Below are 12606 nucleotides of genomic sequence, written 5' to 3'. Positions count from 1 at the left end.
TCACCCCACAATGTGGGCAGAACACAGGCCGGCGAGCCCGAGGACCAGAGCGCCCCCGAGCCTGGCAGGGCCCAGTGTCGTGGAGGCAGACGTCTGGGAGCTGCTTCCTCCCCGTGTTCTTACGGGCAGTTCCTGAAATGACACGTCAACTGCAGGAGCCCGGGCACAGGGCCCTGTCTCTGCCCAGGCTGCCATCACAGAGCACCACAGGTGGCAGGGTTCCCAGGGGCTTATAAACAGCAGACATCCCTTCCTCACAGTTCTGGAGGCTGGCAGACCCAGTGTCTGGTGAGGCCGCTTCCTGCTTCATGGATGACATCTTCTGTGTCCTCACGTGCGGAAGCAGAGAGGGGCCTCTTTCACAAGGGCACTAATCCCACTCTGGGGGGCTCCAGCCCCGTGACCTAATCACCTCCCAGAGGCCCCACGTCCCGGTACCATCACCGTAGGGGTTAGGATTTCAACGTGTGAATTTCGAGGGGGTGCAAACATTGGGTCTGTAGCAGGTTCCTACAGCGCCTGGGAGGGGCGGGGAAGCAGAGCCTCTGCACGGAGCTTTCTGGGCTGCGCCCTCCTGGCACCTGCACACGTCTGCACACATCTCCCCTCAGGCCTCCACGGGAGGCAGTGCCCCTCCTCTCCTGCGCCGACAGGACACCGGGAGGGCAGAGCTGGGCCCACATCGCCCAGAGACCACGGCCCTTAGAACAGCAGCACTGGGGACTGAGCAGAGTTAGGTCCTCCCTCTGGTGCTGAGACCCCTTTATTCCTCAGCTCATTCCTGCCACCTGGCATCTCCTGCCCCGACAGCGCTCTGGATTCGGCTCCCTCCTCAGCCTTCCCTCCTCTGCTCTCTCTTCATCCTTCTTGTGTCTTTTCATGGACTTCCCATGTCCCTCCACGTGCATGGTCTTGTGTGTGGAGCAGTGTCCTGGGCTCAGGGGCGTGGAGCTCACCATCCCCCCACCCCTCCATTCCTCCCTCTCGGCCCAGCTCCTCACACCGCCTGGCCCTTGCCCCCACCCCACCCTGTGCTTGGCGAGCACCTGTAGGGGCTTCTCTCTATCCCTCTGGGTGACTGGCCCCCTTGTCTCCAGCTTCCAGGTGAAGTTCTTCTACCTGTGCCAGCTGGCCTACTGGCTGCATGCACTTCCTGAGCTCTACTTCCAGAAGGTACGGAAGGTGAGTACTGGTGGCCCCTCTGATGCTGCTGGCCCTCCCTCTGGCCGCCCACGTGTGGGGGTGGACACGGGGGTGTGTTGGCGGGTTGAGTGAGATGCTGAGCCAGTGCCTGTTGGAATCTCCCTGATGACCTCCAGGAGGGGGGCTGCCTTGTCAGACTCCCACACGAGACATGTGGCTTTGGGGGGCCTGACTCATCTTCGGGGGAGCGGATGGAGAGTTCTTTGCCTTTCCTTCAGTTGTTTTTTTTTTTTTTAAAGCTTCTCTCTGGCTGATTTCCTAAAGCCCTGTTCCCCAGTCCCTGTCTCTTCTTTCTCAACCTAGTCCCGCCCCCTGACCACTGAGTCGCCTTCAGACTTTGTGCAGCCAGGTGCGCGTGTCCCCGGTGGGACCTGGGGCTGTCTGGCAGCCCCGCTCCGCAGGCCTGCCATGTCCTTCTGCACTCCCTGTTCCTCTACCTCCCCCTGCATCTCCAGGTAGGGAATGAGCACATGTCCTGTTTGCCTCTCTTGTCTGCAGGAGGAGATTCCCCGGCAGCTCCAGTACATCTGCCTGTACCTGGTCCATATTGCGGGCGCGTACCTCTTCAAGTGAGTGACACCCGGAGCGGGCCAGATCTCCCTGCCTTTTATGTCTGTGCCTCTCTCCACACAGTCATTTAATCAGGAGGCATTTCTTAGTCACTTACTGTGTGCCGAGCACCATGCTAAGACCTGGAAACACACAGATGGATAATGGAGGGTTCCTTTATGGTTACTGGATCATTCTCTGCCGAGCAGGAGAGACAGTTACAGACAAAGGTAAAGATGGTTAGTGGGATGAGCACTGTGCTACCGTAGGGACCACCTGCCGTGGGAACCCAGAGGAGCGACTACCTCAACCCGAGACAGGGCCAGGGCAGGATCCCAGGGACGCGGGCCGTGAACCAGGGCTTTGCAGGTTGAGGGCAGCCTGAGCGGGGCTCCTGCCCCGTGCATCCAGCCGGCGGCGCTGTCAGAGCCCGTGGCCCCGGACTCCCCTTCCCTTCGATTTGTAATGAGGGGTAGAGTCATCACTGTTTGGTTGTCCTCATGTCAGCAGAGTTGCTGTTGCCTTGAGTGTCTCTTGTGAAGAGAATCACTGCTGAGCAGGACCTGTCCTTCTAGTTTGGACTTTTCTTGGGCTTGGCTTTTGCGGTATAGGAGAGCACGCGCTGTATAACCTGCTCAGGTGCCCGGGGTCTCCTCGGTCCGCATGGCAGGCATCCCGTGAGAATGACTGACCCGGGGGACCGGAGCCGGGTCTGCTCTGTGGTCTCTGGAGGCCGAGAGCGGCGTCCGTGCCTGGCTGGGCCTCTGAGGGGCAGAGGCCGTGTGGGTGCAGCTCTGCTCTTATGTCGCAGGCTCCTGTACAGGTGGGTGTGAGGAAGCCGTGCCGCGAGGATGGGGACGGAGAGGAGCAGGGCAGGGTCTGACCCTGTTTGGGCCGAGTTCTTGTTCTGGAAAGAGGCTAGAACAGAAGGCGGAGCAGCCGGTCCTTCGCAATCACGCTGGCCCGGCCCCAGCGAGGCCGGCCCGGCTCAAGGTGCGGCCGCCTCTCTCCACTCCTTTTTTTTTTTTTTTTGCGGTCCGCGGGCCTCTCACTGTTGTGGTCTCTCCCATTGCGGAGCACAGGCTCCGGATGCACAGGCTCAGCGGCCACGGCTCACGGGCCCTGCCGCTCCGTGGCACGTGGGATCCTCCCGGACTAGGGCATGAACCCGTGTCCCCTGCATCGGCAGGCGGACTCTCAACCACTGCGCCACCAGGGAAGCCCCTCTCCACTCCTTTTAATCTAGTTTTCAGAAGTGAGTGAGTGTGGGGAAAGGAGAGACCCTCGGCTGCAGGGTTTCCCAAGGAAGACAGACCTTTGAAGTGGCCAGCGATGCGGGGTCTTGTTTGGGGAGAGCTGGGCCCTGGGGGCCTTCACTCACCCGTGGGCCCAGCCCTGCTTCAGGAGGGGCAGTTCCATCTGGGTGAAGGCAGACAAGGCCCTGCTCTCCTGCTCTGTGGGCCGGGGGGTGGACCATAAATAAGGAAATGAGAGAGTTTCCCCAGGTGGTTAAGTGTGAGGAGGAAAGTAACGCAGGGTGATGGGACGGCTGACTCGTCCACTTGGCCCCCTGTGGTGAGAAGAGCTCTCTGAGGAGGGGACTCGGGTAGAGAGAGGCGCGAGTGACAGAGCCAGGCAGGTGGATACCTGGGTGGAGCTATGCAGGAGAGGGGACCACAGGGTCAGGGCCCTGAGGTGGGAGCAGGGCTGGGCGGTAAGGCTTGAGATGGTCAAGGGCAGGATCCTGCTGGCCACCTTCGGCTGTGTGGAGACACTGGGTTTTCACATCATTCTCTTGACCGTTCTCAGGATCCAGTGACTTTCCTGAATGACTCCACACTTCTTTGGTCCCCCTGGGTGGAATCACGGGGTCCCTCTTCAGCATGGCCCGCGGGTTTTCCACCCAGCCCCCCAGTATCTCCCTGACTTCCCAAGGCCCTGCCTGCTCAGCAGCACCTGTAACTTCACTGTGCAGCCTTCTAGCGTCTGTTTGAACCACAGCCGACAATCGGCAGCAGACTGCCTGGGAAAGTCAGTAAGAGCATCATGACCGGAAGTGAGCAGGGGGCATGGGAATGGGGGCTCGTGTTTGAAGAGGTTGGTTCACTAGCACGTATTTTGATGTTGTGTTGAGTTTTGCTTCTTCGTATACCTCTTGGCTGTGAAGACTTGGATGACAAAAAAAAAAAATCAGACTGTAGGAATCTCCTCCCGCCAATCCCTCATATTTCTACACGCAAAGCTCAGCAATTTGTTCTGAGCACCTTTTCTGTGCGTGGTCCCGTGCCAGGTGATGAACACAGAGTGACAGGTGCTGCGAAGGCAGCCAGGGCCACAGTGGGAGCAGGAGGGGCGCTGGGCCCAGAAGGGACAGGTGACATATCAGTATTAAGGAAAATTCTTGAAGGTGTGGCAGCAGATCTGAATCCTGAAGGATGAGGCGGGGCTCGCAGGGAGGGCGGGAGTGGGGAGAGGAGCCCAGGCCCCTTGCCCCCCGCTCTCGCGGTACCTCGTGGGGACTGTGAGGCTTGTCTGTGTCTCCACAGCCTGAGCCGCCTGGGCCTGGTCCTGCTCCTGCTGCAGTACTCGACCGAGTTCCTCTTCCACACGGCTCGGCTCTGCTACTTTGCAGACGAGAACAACGAGAAGCTGTGAGTGATGTGGACGGGCTGAGGCCCGGCGAAGGGGAGGGCCCCGCGCTGGCGGTAGGCAGGGCCCTGGGGTTATTTTTTCCTGGAGCGTCTTACTCTGGACACCTCATCCCTCAAGCACCCTCCTCGGCCACCCTTGGACCCTCTCCCCGCTTGCTGCCTGAAGGCTGACGTACGTCCCCCGCTCCTCGGGCAGGTTTAACGCCTGGGCTGCTGCATTTGGAGTCACCCGCCTCTTCATCCTCACCCTCGCCGTGCTGGCCATTGGCTTTGGCCTCGCTCGCGTGGAAAACCAGGCCTTTGACCCCGAGAAAGGGAACTTCAACACGTTACTTTGCAGGTGAGTTGGGCAGGAGCCTCCCGAACTCGGCACAGCTTCTGCCGAAGGTCAGGAGGCCGCAGACCGCTGGGTCTCCCGCACCGTGATGTTTAGGGGGGGGATCTCAGACATCTGGCCCGAGGGGAGAAGAGATGCCAGCCTCCTGCTTCCATCACATCCGTCTTCCCTCCCTGGCCCCAGTCCGTCAGGCCGCAGGCCTGGTGCTGGTGCCGCTGGGAGCTCCTCCCCTGGCCTGCGCCTCACTGGGGGTGCCGGGTTCACGTCCAGCCTCTCAGTTGGCTGTTACAACCACGCGTGGGCTCTTTACAGCGTGTTCTCAACAGTGTGGCCAGTGGCCTCGCACAGCGGCCAGGAGGGCAGCGAGGAGGCCACGGTCTCCATGACACCCGGGGCCCAGCAGGGGTCAGAGGTTTGTCCAGGTTGCTCAGCTTCTACGTGGCTCGCCGGGTGAGAAGCCGCACTTCTAGAAATATTTCTGCTGCATTGTAGTTCAGTTCACTTGAATCCTTCCGACGTACACGGGGCTTACATGGGCCGTGCTCTGTGCTGTGGGTCCAGCAGGCATGGGGTGGTGTGACAGGAGCTGGACCCACATCTGTCACCTCCTCCCGCTGGTCCCTCCGCCCGCCCTGAGGCACTGGAGCGGAGCCCGGCACGGGCCACGCTCTTCCCGGAGGTGGTGGTGGGCCGGGCACCGCGGGGTCCTGGCCTGCCCCCTGCCCAGGGCACGTGCAGCCAGAGCCCACCGAGCCCTCTGCCCACAGGCTGTGCATGCTGCTCCTGGTGTGCGCCGCCCAGGCCTGGCTCATGTGGCGCTTCATCCACTCCCAGCTGCGGCACTGGCGCGAGCACTGGAGCGAGCAGAGCGCCAAGCGCAGAGTGCCCGCCGCACCCAGGCTGGCAGCCAGGCTCATCAAGAGGGAGTCGGGTGAGTGCCGGGTCCGGGCGGGGCGGGGCGGGCGGGGACCCCCCCAGGGCCCTGGACCGGGCCTGCCCCTGCCCCGTCCCACCTCCTCCCAGGCCCCGGGCTCCTCGGCTCGTGCCAGGGCCTGACTGGCACGTGGCTGGGCGCACACGGCTTGTGGGTGGGGCTGGCCGACGCGGCGGGGGCCCTCGCGGCCACGGTGGGCAGGGCGGCGGCTGGGTGGGGAGCTCTGGCTGGAAGCATGTCCACAGGGTGGCCTCGGGGACCCCATCAAGGGCGGCTGATGCTCTCTGGGTCCTCACCCGCCCCCATGCTCCGCATCTCGGCCTGGCCGTCTCCCAGGATGCTGGCTCTGCCTCTCTCTTCAGGGGTGGCCTGAGGGGACACAGTGCTTGGGGGGCAGCGTTCGGGAGACAGCCGCTTCTCCTCTGGCCCCCGCCAGGTCCTGGGGCGCTCGCTGCCAGCCCCGCGCTCTCTGTCCAGCCTGGGGGCCTGTCTGCACCAGGCTCTGTTTCCTGAGTCGCCGGCCTCTCTCCAGGTGTGGCCTGCTCGGCAAGGGCGCGTGCGCGGCTGCGTGTGACAAGGAGTCAGGCCCGGCTGGCGGTGGGGCGGGTACGGGGTGGGGGGGGCTGCAGCCAGGTGTGCCTGACTTTGAGCGAGCAAACGCGGTGTTTAGGGCAACAATGAAAAGCACGCTTTTGCTGTCAGAGGAGCGCCAGGTGAAGAGTAAGGCCTTGTCCCTGCAGCCTCTCTACCTCCTCCTGACCGTTCCGTGTCCTGGGACCTTTGCTGAAGGGGGCTGGTGCCCCGCAGGGGCCCGAGAGGAGCTGAGGCCTAGGCTCTGGCCCCACCTCAGGCCCGGGCGGGTGGCGGGTGGGCCTCTGCCTGTTCCCTGGTGGCTGTGTGTCATCCAGCCCCTCCCGCGGAAGGACAGTCGGAGACCACCCACCTCAAGTGAAGCAAGACCCTGGGGGGGGGGCAGGAGCCCCTGGGAGCCGCCTGCTGGTGCTCTTTGCTGTGGGGGCTGCAGCCTAGGTCCCCTCGGCTCATCCTGTGCGCAGCCTCCCGCTCCTGCCCCAGCGGAAACACTGCGTTTGTCTCCCTTCATTCCCAGGTTACCACGAAAACGGAGTGGTGAAAGCAGAGAACGGAACCTCCACACGGACTAAGAAACTCAAGTCTCCTTAGGGCCGAGGTGCTGAGAACAGGAATGCTCTCGCGGGCCCAGCGGGGAGGCCCCCCTCCTGCTCCGATGCCCCATCTCACACAGTAGAAACCTGTCTTCACACAGGGCCTTTTCCTCTTCTTTACGTCTTGGCTTTCTCTTCTTTCTCTGTGAACCATTCTCAATAAAACCAAAAATCTTCCTCTTTCCCTCCCTCCAGCCACCTCACATCCTCACCTCTGTCCTGTGTCGGGTTTTCTAGAAGCCTGGCCTCTCACGGTTACCTTTCTGCTGGCCTCCTCTTTCTCTTCCTTCACAGCTGTTTCCTTCTCTTTTTACTTGTTAATTTACCTTACTGTGCAATTTTTCTGTGTCTGATTTTTACAACGAGAGGAGGCAAAGCCTGTAGTGCTGGCCGTCCCCCACCCAGATCCCCAGGACCTGTCCGGGTCGGCAGCCTCGTGCCGGGGAGCCTCCACCAGGGCCGGCGGCAGATCCCCGTGCGGATGGGCAGCAGGAGGGGAGACTGGCCCTCCTGGATCGTCGTCTCCTAGGTGCCGAGGAACTGACGAGAGTATGATTCCAGTCCTGCGCGCACCATCTTGAGGCCCCGCGGGGCCGCTGCTAGTTGGAAGCGCCAAGGCATTTGGCTTTGGGACATGATGACTCAGTCCAGAAGGATGGTGCTGTCTCGGGTCCCATGACTCGGGAGAGCTCACCAGTGGCCGGTCCTGGACACCAGCCCGCTCTCTCTGTCAGGGATGTGCTGAAGGAGGGTGAGTCTTCCCACTCTGCAGCAGCGGCAAAGCGACCAGAGCGGCGGGCCCTCCCGGAAAGTAACGCAGCAGAAACAATGGAGGCGCCAACCTAGCCTTTCTTCGGCAGGTCCAGCTGCATTGCTCTTCCCACTGTTCACCAGCGTCCAAAACCAAACCAAGCAGCAGTTAACAAAGCAGCCTGGCCGGGGACGTGCTGGTGCTAAACCCCAGGCCCAGCAGCCCAGTTGGGCGCCGGCCTTGCACCTGACTTCATCTCTCTCGCGGCAGGAACACTACGCCCCCCGTGGCCCCTGGTGCCCCAGGGTCGGTCACCTGGGCCCCCTGTCCTCTGGCCTCACTTGCTGAGTGTCCTTTGGAATTGTCGTTGTCCTCTGCTGAGCACACCCACAGCGTTTTAGATGGTTTGAAACCAGGCTGACTCAGAATCGCTCTGCTGGTTAGATGGGCAGACACAGCCGTGCTGATGTGCATATTTTGGCCCCCTTCCCGCACATGGTCTCCCCCTCTCCCCAAAGACAAGGCCTCCAGCAAGGAGCTAGGCTCTCAGCAAGGAGGCCTGAATGCTGTGGGCACAAGAATGTTAGTGTCATTTGATGTGCTGGTCCTCTTCCTGACATCACAGTAGAAACCAAACTGGATTATTACCCAGAAGGCAGGGAAGTGGGTCTTTTCATCAAGCTCCCTTCTCCAGATCACTTGCATCAGAGAGAAGTTTTAATCTACCAGTGCCTGGGGACTTGCTTCCTGACACCCTGGTAGACCCTCATCTCTCTGTTCAGGATTAGGCCGGGGAGATGGGAAGATCTTCTCTTATTTTGATTACCCTTAGGAGAGGGACAGTGCTTTTGAAAATGCGAATTCTTCCCATCTTTCCTTCTTCTTCTCTGACACTTATCTGGGCTGCAAAGCAGAATGTTGGTGGAAGGGCGGCTTGTACCAACCCCGCAGGCCCAGTCTGGAACCCCTCAGCCATTCAGTCAAATGGTCCTCCCTCCCCGCTCGAGGCTGTGGCTGTGACTGTGACTGAGCCGGTGTTCCTACTTGGCCCAGGGATGCTGTGCAGCCCACGTCAGCCTGCAGCCTCCTAAGCCTGGCCCAGTCCTCTCCAGGCTGTGTCCCTGGCCTTGGCACTGCTCCTGCTGCGTGCAGGAGGCCGCCCCCCCACCAGGGAGCACTGCTGAGTCATGCCTTCAGCGGGTACCTGGCCTCCTTGCTGTGGGCTCGGGAGGTGGGAGCTGCAGCCGAGGTCCTGCCATCGGGCAGTGACTCTTCTCACATTCAGAGGTGATCGCCGCCAGAGCACACGTGCTTGGTGTGCCCTTGGTCTCCTGTAAGTTGGCCCCTCGTACCGTGCGCCTCCTCAAGGTAGTACCACCAGCCCGGGGCCGGGCTAACTCTCGCCACCTCCTAAAGGACGGGGTTGGGTCCCTGATTGAGAGTTGGGAAAATCTTTCCTGCTGCGTGAAACCCGAGACCATGCGTGAGGCTAGCGTCCCACCGGCCAGTTTCAGGAATGGTTTGAGGGGAGGGTGAGAGGAAAACTGTAGGTGTTCTGTCACCCCGGGCGTGCCTGGCATGTTTGCTTCAGAGCAGAGCCAAGCCATGGCAGGCTGGCTCGAAGCATGTTACCAGGGGCCGAAAGAACTCACTTCCAGTTCGTCCTGAGAGCCTCTTGGGTTGGCTTGTCCTGATTTGGCCGTTCTGTGTTCTTCAGTCTTAAACACTCTCTGTGAAGGCCCGGCCAGACCCCCAAGTTTGAGAGGCCACTCAGTGCCATCCGCCAGGAGGAGAGCAGATGCTAACCTACCTCAGCAGCCCCCGCCCTCCCAGCATCCCTGGCTGGCACGCGTGCAGGGGCGCCGGGCAGGGTGGCGTGGGAGAGGCTGGGGGATGGACGGGTGATCCCAGCTGCCAGTGCCCCTCCTTGGAGGCTCCGTGATGGGAAGTTATTTTTACTCTCCAGGCTCTGACAGCTACACTATAGTAGGTTACAGGTGCCCCTTCTGAAGGCAGGGCAGGTTCTGGGGGAAGGAGAAGCAGGCCGAGCCAGACCTGCATCTTGGGGAGAACCTTTTCCCTTCCTGTCCCAAGGTGGAGCTACCAACGTTTCAGAAACCAGACTCGACACCTGTGCTCTGGCCACCTCTGCAGATGCTCCTCTTGACTTGAAAGACTTGGCGCCGGGCGGGCTGTTCTGGGATGCATGCAGCTGCGTTTGCTGTGGGGACCTTCTTTCTCCGTACCTTTGACTTCCTCCTAAGTGCTGAGTGAGAGGTATAGGGGCGGAGAGTGCGCCCCCTCCTGATTCCACACACAATTCTAGTCCCTGGGAGCCTTTTTAAATGCAAAGTGGCGCGAAGCCCCCCCACCACGTAGGGTTTCCTTCGGGCTTCAGCCTCCTTGGTGGTCTGTGCTAGGCCTGGGGGCCAGGAAGGCAGGGAGGTCTGCACAGGACTCACTCCCCTGCTGGGGCGTCAGCGTCCCAGTGAACAGAACCCGTTCCTGATGGCCGGGGCCTCTGCTTCTGTGGGGAGTGGCCTTTCTCCCCCTCCCGGCTGCCATCCTAGCTCACAGCCCAGCTCCTCAGGAGGGACTGGGCAGGACTGGAGAACTGGGTCTTGACAGATCACTTGGAACTTAGGCCGAGTCTCCGGCCCCGCGAGGAGCCTTCACCAGCTCCCCCCTGGAGCCTAGTTCTCTCGTGAACAGTGAGTCCTCTCAAAGGGCTGAGGGTGACTGCCAGTCCCCTGCCCCCTCCCCCCAGCGGCTCGCTCTCTTTACGGAGGGCCCCGAAAAGCACGGGGATTCCAGCTCTGTGCGGCCCCTTTTTGCCCCGAGCTGATCCTGTATCTTTTTGTGTCAGAAGTGCCTTATGTGCCATGGTCTCCTGGCCTCCACTTGCACTGTGTGGCCAGCCCCCCGGGCCCTGGCACAGTTACATGTTAAAGGGACCGGATTGTGACAGTTTCACCTCATTCATCTTAGCCTCACCGCCACTGTCCGGGTCTGGTGGTGTCCGGTTTCTCCCTTGTGTCTGGTGGCTGTGAGGGCCCCTTCATGGGCACCTACCTGTCAGAGAAGCTCGGGGCTCCCAGGGGCACCAGACCTCCGCGCCTCGGCCGACGTGGTAAGCCTTGCTCATCCAGCTCCCCTTGCACGTGAAAGAGGAGGTACCCTGGCTCTAGCCTCTTCTCATCCATACTGCTTCCCGTTCGACCCCGCGTTTCTGCGGTAAGGTGTTTACTCTCACTTCCCGGTCACAAGCGGCGCTCACAGGTGCCCGTCTGACGTGGGTCCGGGGGGACTGTTGCAGGGCACCCCTTCCCCCCACGCGGTGTGCCCGCCCCTCGCCTGCCTCGTCCTTGCTCTTCCGGGTTGTGCAATACCTCTCCTAGCCAGTGGTCTTTCCCACAGGCCGTCTGTCCCTTCCGGTGCCTGGCCACTGGGGTGGACAGGACCCATGGGAGGGTGGTCGTCATCCCCACAGAAGAAAGTAGCCACGCTCCCTCTGTTGCTGTCATTCTTGTGACCCTGGTGGCACTCTAAGTGGAACACTGTAGCATCATCTTTGAAGTCCATATAGTTTTAAAACTGTTGAAAAGGAAAAACATCCTCATGATGGGGCATTAATAAGTCAGCATCTGGGAATAAGAGCCGTGTGACACCTGAGGCATCACCATCAGTTCGCTGTAAGGGTTCTAGAGTTTCTTGTTCGTGTGGAGAGGAAGGAGGTTTTCCTGGGAATCGGCCACACATGGACAGCCCTGGTCATCTGATCAGATCTGACTGGTTGTAAGTACCACCATTTCCTTGGGTACAGATTCAAGTGTTTATGTAATGAGACTACACACCTCATTTTTTCAGTTCCTCTTGTTTAACAAACATCTGAAGGATGAGCTGAGGCTGCCGGTGCCCTGAGCAACTCATAATGCAAATGTGGACAAAGCGTTTTTTTGTTTTTCTACTTTAGCCTGTTCATGTTATGGACCAAATTTCAACAAGGAACTCAAGGAAAATTTGTACCTGCCATATTTATGCTTTCATGTAAAAGGGTTTTTTTTTTTGGGGGGGGGGGGCTCTTTTTACTTTCAGTGAACATTTTTCCAAATCCTTTTTTTTTCTGTCCGGTTTTAAAACAAATTACGGTTTTGTATGGATTTTTTTAAATGTACATTTTGAAACAAATGATCGACAAATATTTTTGAAATAACTGAATAAAAGGCCTTGAATTATTTGCCTGCTTGTCTCGGGTATAATTCCTTCTATTCCTTTTTATCTGGATGCTCACATTTGCTTTTTTTTTTTTTTTAAGTTGCAAGCATTATTTTATTCCACCTCTTAGATGGCTATCTGGGAATTGATTAGAGTATGTTTCTCCCCTGAAGACTGAAAAGGATAAGAGCGCTTTAAAATAATGATATTGCTGGCAACTTTATTTTTTGCAAGACTTTGCATCAACTAGTCTTGTTTGTATTGCTCACATTTGCTTTTATATGAAGAACGAGTTTGCATCAATTTCAGCCTCATTTCTAACATTTTTCACTCTGTCATTTCTTGCATATCTTTTGAGATATATATTTGTTCGTGTGGTCATGTGAGTTAGGGAGTTGGAATTAAGGATGGAGAAGGAGTCAGTTACATTGAGTGGTGGGTAGTAATAAGCCTCATTTTTACTGGTGTCTGTTAACAGGGAAGTGTGAACGTGGAAAGGAGTGTGGTGACATGGGGTGTGTGGGCAGGAAGCGCCACAAGGAGGCGCACTGTGCCTGATGCCTGCTGTACGGCTGCCCCCATCATCCATGGGAATGTTCCGAGACCCCCCCCAGTGGATGCCTGAAACCCCAGAGAGTTCTGGGCCCTAAATATGCTATGTTTTTTCCTACACATACCTACCTATGGTGAAATCTATAAATTAGGCACAGTAAGAGATTAACAATGATAACAAAATAGAACAATTATAACCATATACCATAATGAAAGTTATGTGAATGTGG

The 12606-nt window shown here is 58.7% G+C and overlaps 1 protein-coding gene across 3 annotated transcripts in view; it reads left to right on the top strand.

Moving 5' to 3' along the window:
* The window catches only part of TRAM2 (translocation associated membrane protein 2), a 74895-nt gene extending 63398 nt beyond the window's left edge, over positions 1 to 11497 (top strand). The window contains exons 6-12 of one of the 3 annotated variants that reach the window (XM_027127491.1): positions 1098 to 1182; positions 1702 to 1772; positions 4299 to 4403; positions 4600 to 4743; positions 5508 to 5671; positions 6111 to 6206; positions 6783 to 11497. In XM_027127491.1, the coding sequence (XP_026983292.1) occupies positions 1098 to 1182; positions 1702 to 1772; positions 4299 to 4403; positions 4600 to 4743; positions 5508 to 5671; positions 6111 to 6187 (646 nt within the window). In that variant the 3' untranslated portion in view covers positions 6188 to 6206; positions 6783 to 11497. Of the gene's footprint in view, positions 1 to 1097; positions 1183 to 1701; positions 1773 to 4298; positions 4404 to 4599; positions 4744 to 5507; positions 5672 to 6110 lie in introns of all 3 variants that reach the window. The other 2 variants (XM_027127492.1, XM_027127490.1) reach the window with 2 other exon arrangements.
* Positions 11498 to 12606: the final 1109 nt, after the last annotated feature.

The sequence above is a fragment of the Aethalodelphis obliquidens genome, unplaced genomic scaffold (genome assembly GCF_003676395.1).
Source record: "Aethalodelphis obliquidens isolate GAN/ISIS:26980383/991018 unplaced genomic scaffold, ASM367639v1 scaffold31, whole genome shotgun sequence".
In the NCBI taxonomy this organism is placed as follows: Eukaryota; Metazoa; Chordata; class Mammalia; order Artiodactyla; family Delphinidae; genus Aethalodelphis; species Aethalodelphis obliquidens.
This window is presented reverse-complemented; position numbering and strand designations above follow the sequence as displayed.